This window comes from Anser brachyrhynchus, assembly GCF_964034855.1.
Source record: "Anser brachyrhynchus genome assembly, chromosome: 2".
In the NCBI taxonomy this organism is placed as follows: Eukaryota; Metazoa; Chordata; class Aves; order Anseriformes; family Anatidae; genus Anser; species Anser brachyrhynchus.
Window position 1 is genome coordinate 47,120,254 of NC_137695.1, and position 4,631 is coordinate 47,124,884.

General features: G+C 55.7%; 1 protein-coding gene across 1 annotated transcript; it reads left to right on the plus strand.

Annotated features, from left to right (window-relative positions):
- Positions 1-336: 336 nt before the first annotated feature.
- Positions 337-3,163, plus strand: TMEM158 (transmembrane protein 158). The gene has a single exon (XM_080577921.1). It carries the CDS (start codon positions 504-506, stop codon positions 1,464-1,466), a length of 963 nt encoding a protein of 320 aa, XP_080434047.1. The 5' UTR covers positions 337-503; the 3' UTR covers positions 1,467-3,163.
- Positions 3,164-4,631: the final 1,468 nt, after the last annotated feature.

Consider the following 4,631-nt stretch of genomic DNA (forward strand, 5'->3'; position numbering starts at 1 on the left):
CCCCCCACAGCCTCTTTCCCTCGGGGCCGGGCGAGGCGGCAGGGCGGCGGGCAGCGGGCCGGGGCCGCCCTCCGCTCGCTCCCCGCGGTGACGGGGCGCCCACCGCAACCCCCCGGTGCTGCGGGGGCGGCGGCGGAGCGGGGGGCTCGGGCGGGGGCCGCACTCGGGGGGCGGCAGGAGCCGCTTGCCCGGGGCCCCCCGGCGGGGCCGTCCGGGGGCAGGGCTCCGGGAGCTGCCGGGCCGGGCTGTGCCGGGCCGGGGGCGGAGGAGGCGGGGAGGGGGAGCCGCTGCCGTCACCGAGGCTCCCGGCTCGCTCGCCCCGCCGCCGCGGCAGCCCCAGCCCCGCTCCCACCCCCTCGCCTGCCCCCACCCTCCTTCCCTCTCCGTCTCTCTCTCTGTCGGCGAGAGCGGTGTGCTGCTCTTCCCAGATGGCAGCCGGCAGCGCCATGCAGCCTCCCGCTCCTCCTCCTCCTCGCCCTCCTCTCCGGCTCTAAGTCAATGCCATGCTGCCGCTGCTCCTCCCGGCACTGCTGGCCGCCTGCCTGCCACCCTGCCAGGGCTGGAGCCCCTCGGCGGCTGCCGGCGGGCAGGAGGAGCAGGAGCAAGAGCTCTTCTTGCCCCCCGCCAACTCCTCCTCCCGCTCCTTGGCCGGCCTCGAGATGGACCTCGACGGGGCAACGAGCAAGGAGGAAGGCAGCACCGCCAGCCCGGGCACGCCGGCTGCCGCTAGCCAAGAGCCTTTCCCTTCTGCTCCCACCTCCTCCGGGCAGCAGCAACAGCAGCAGCAGCAGCAGCAGCAGCGGCCCCAGCCGCAGGGGCAGCCGCAGCCCGCCGAGGACCCGCACTGCAATATCAGCGTGCAGCGGCAGATGCTGAGCTCGCTGCTGGTGCGCTGGAGCCGCCCGCTGGGCATCCAGTGCGACCTCCTGCTCTTCTCCACCAACAGCCACGGGCGGGCCTTCTTCTCCGCCGCCTTCCACCGCGTGGGGCCGCCGCTGCTCATCGAGCACCTGGGGCTGGCGGCCGGCGGCGCCCAGCAGGACTTGCGCCTCTGCGTGGGCTGCAGCTGGGTGCGGGGCAGGAGGGTCGGGCGGCTGCGGGGCGCCGCGCCTCAGCCCCCTGCCGCCTCCTCTTCGTCCTCCTCATCCTCCTCCTCCTCGTCGTCGTCGTCGCTCTCCTACCCGCCGGCGGCGGAGCCCGGCCAGTACTGGCTGCAGGGCGAGCCGCTGAATTTCTGCTGCCTGGATTTCAGCCTGGAGGAGCTGAAGGGGGAGCCGGGCTGGCGGATGAACCGTAAGCCCATCGAGTCCACCCTGGTGGCTTGTTTCATGACTCTGGTCATCATCGTGTGGAGCGTGGCCGCCCTCATCTGGCCGGTGCCCATCATCGCCGGCTTCCTGCCCAACGGCATGGAGCAGCGCCGCAGCACCAGCACCGCCGCCACCGCCGCCGCCGCCGCCAAGTAGCCTCGCCCGGCGCCCCCTTCCCTCCCTCGTCGTGTGCTGCCGAGGGGCGCGGGCGGCCGCCCCCCGCCGGGCCGGGCCGTGTCGCGCTGCCCCTGCCGTGTTTTTTATGTTTTAAAGCGTCTTAAAGGTGTGCTGCGGGGCGCGAACGGCCGCTGGGCGCGAACGGCCGTTGGGCACCGGCCGTTGGGCGCCAACGGGCCCCGCCTGAGGGGAGCGGCCCCTCCGCGCCCCTCGGCCCCGCCGCCGGAGACGACCAGATCCTGTGTGCTCGTTTTCTACCTTTAATACCCGTTTTAAACGAACCTTTTAGTAAAAAAGAAAGAAAAAAAAAAGCCCCCCCCCCAAAAAAAAAAGTATTTAAACGTGGAAAATAAAATACCCACCCGTTCAACCGCATTCGTTGTAGTCAGCAGCTTTTTTGTATATGAATACAGTCCGAGCGAGTTTTTTTCTTTATTTACCAAAATAAGTCTCTCTTTTTGGCGGGATCTAGAACTGAAACAGTCTGTATATTGTAATTGCCAAAGTTGAACTTTAACGAACCTTTTACACTGTATTTACACTGTTGAGATAGTGTGTAATTATTATTGTAGCTCCACGTTACTTGGCTTTTAATACAGAGGTTTTCTTTCTGGAGCCTCCTTAGCCTTTTGTGGGTCTGTTTCTGCCAGGCTGGACAGGAGGGTTCAGCCGACCTCCCCATCTCCAAGCTGGCCACGAAGCTCATCTTTCCGTGCGAGAGGATGTTACCGGGGTTGTTGGTGGAAAAGGGGAATGACAAGCCCTTCCCAAATGGTGTTTGTTCTATTCTTGGAGTAGATTTAAGTCTGTATGCCTATCTGGGATGAGGTGAGGTGGGATGCAGAACATCTGCATCCTCAAAAGGTGTTTGCTTAGCACAGCTCCAGGACTATGGCTTTCTTGTCGGTTTGAGGTCGGGTGGCTCCGATCCTGGGAAGATCAGGCCTGCTCTTTGAGATGTATTAAGAGGAGCACAGTGGCGATTTTCTGACTTCCACAAGAACATTCCTCAAAAACAGCTCAGCCCCAGCATATTTGTTGAAGACGTGGTAATACTGTACCGCTTTTTCATCTACAAGTCCATAGGGCTGCTCACAGGTTGCCTGTGGAGTGGAGGGAGGGGAAGAACTGCAGGTCCACAGCTAGATTACAGCCGCCACTGTGCAAGTGAGCAAGAAAGAAAGGTTTGCAAGATTTCTTCTTTCCTGTCCAAGCAGACAGTTGCATAGCCTGAAATACCACTCAGTGTATCCTTGCAACTCTTTAGCCTTATAAGAAGTTGTTTCTTTTGCCTTAGACACTATTAGTCCAGCTGAAGTTTCTGAAACCAAAATGTAAGCTAAGTGAGAAAGGTTTGCAATAGGAATTCTCATTCCTTTGTCAACATCAATGTATTTAATTTGTTAGGAACACATAAACTCACTTGAAGGCTAATTTGATGTATTTGTAATGTTGTTTTGTTCCCCATGTTTTGGTGGAAATGACTGGGTGAAAGGTCTGGAAATATTAAATTTTTAGGATTCTGTAGCTCAAGGACTTTTTTCTTATTCTTTTTTTTATTTGAGAACCAAATAAAAAAAATGCATGCTCTATGTGTATACTGTCTGGAAGAAAACACAGACAGAAACAGATGGGTAAACAGCATAAATAAATTAAATCAAGATTTTAAAATCTTACATGTTACTGGGCTACCTCTACATCCACTTTTTCTCTTGTTGATCGTAACGGGCGTTCACTTGAGTAAATGTTGCATTGGGTTGTTTTCGGGAAGGAGAGTCCAGTCACCACAAGAAGTACGCATTTGACCTGTTGATCTGAAGGGCACGTTCCCCTGTGTGCTTCGTTTGCGGAGCCCTGCTTTTATTTCCGCGACGTGAGAAGCAGATTGTTATTTCCGCCTTGTGAGAATTGTTTTGCACAGAAACACAACGTGCTAGAGAGCGATTATTTGCCTACACTGCCCCGTGTGAGGGGGAAGCCCTTTCATACTGAAAGGCAAGGGTACAGAGAAACATAAAGGCGATGTTAACACCCTCCCAAAAGAAAGATGCTCTGCGTATGAGATAACCCTCAGAAGGGTTGCCACGCCAGGAGAGCATTTCTGGTTAACGAGGTGCATTTAGGCAGAGAGTTAACAACTCCTGCTGAAGTTTTGCTGCTTCTCTAATGTGCGGTGCATAGTATTCGCTGGGGTCCAGGGCGTCTGTGCCTGTGCTGAGGGTTGTGATCTCATTCTTGCTTATCCTAGTTTCACCAGTGACATGCTGTTGTTGTTGTTTTTTTTTTTTTTTTTGCTTTTTTTTTTAATTGCACCACCATAAGCAAGGGAATGATGTTGCAGTCGGAAGCAGGCAGCTTCAGCTTTTAAAGGCTTTTTATTTGCCGTTCTTAGACACCTACCAAGAACGCTAAAACTGGTACAAAACGGTTTGGGGTGTGTCTTCAAACTTCTACCAACATCAGCTTGAATACAAACCGTGTAAATAGGCAGTGCCGTATTCAGGATATTTTGCTGCTAAAGGAAAGAAAAACCCAAAAGGCAAATCTTGTCCAGTATACAAAAACTGCACCATGTTCAGGGAGTGCTGATCTCAGAAGCAAAGTGCAAAGAGCACTTCCCAGTTAAAAGAAGTTTTTTCTGTAGATCGTCACAGAAGGGGTGAGCACATCCTCTTCACAGAGAGAGGACAGTCAGTGTTTCTGCCCCACAGAAAGGACTTCACAGCACAGTGGAGGGTGCAGAGGCTGCCTCCTGTACAGGGTTTAGCCTGGTGTCTCCCAGCCCACAGGTTATGGTGAGGCGGCAGCAGGGTTTCTCCTGTGAAGAAGAGAAGTGCACAGATTGGCACCCGCAGCTGTTCTGGATTCTCGGTGGCCCAGATGTACAGGGAAGTGCCTCTCAGCTGCCACGGGCTGGAGCGGTCACTGTGGAAGGGCGCTGTACAGACCATCCGCCTTCTTCGGGCACTGTCACGTCTGCTCGAGCATCAGTAACCCTGCTTCTCAAGCCGTGGCTGCTACTGCGGCTCTATGTAACCGATAATTTTGGGTGACAAAAGGCAGTGTCCTTTCTCACGCAACTTTCCCCCACATCCATGGGGATTTGGGCTAAATTAAACCCAGAAGATTCAAGCTCAGAGTGAT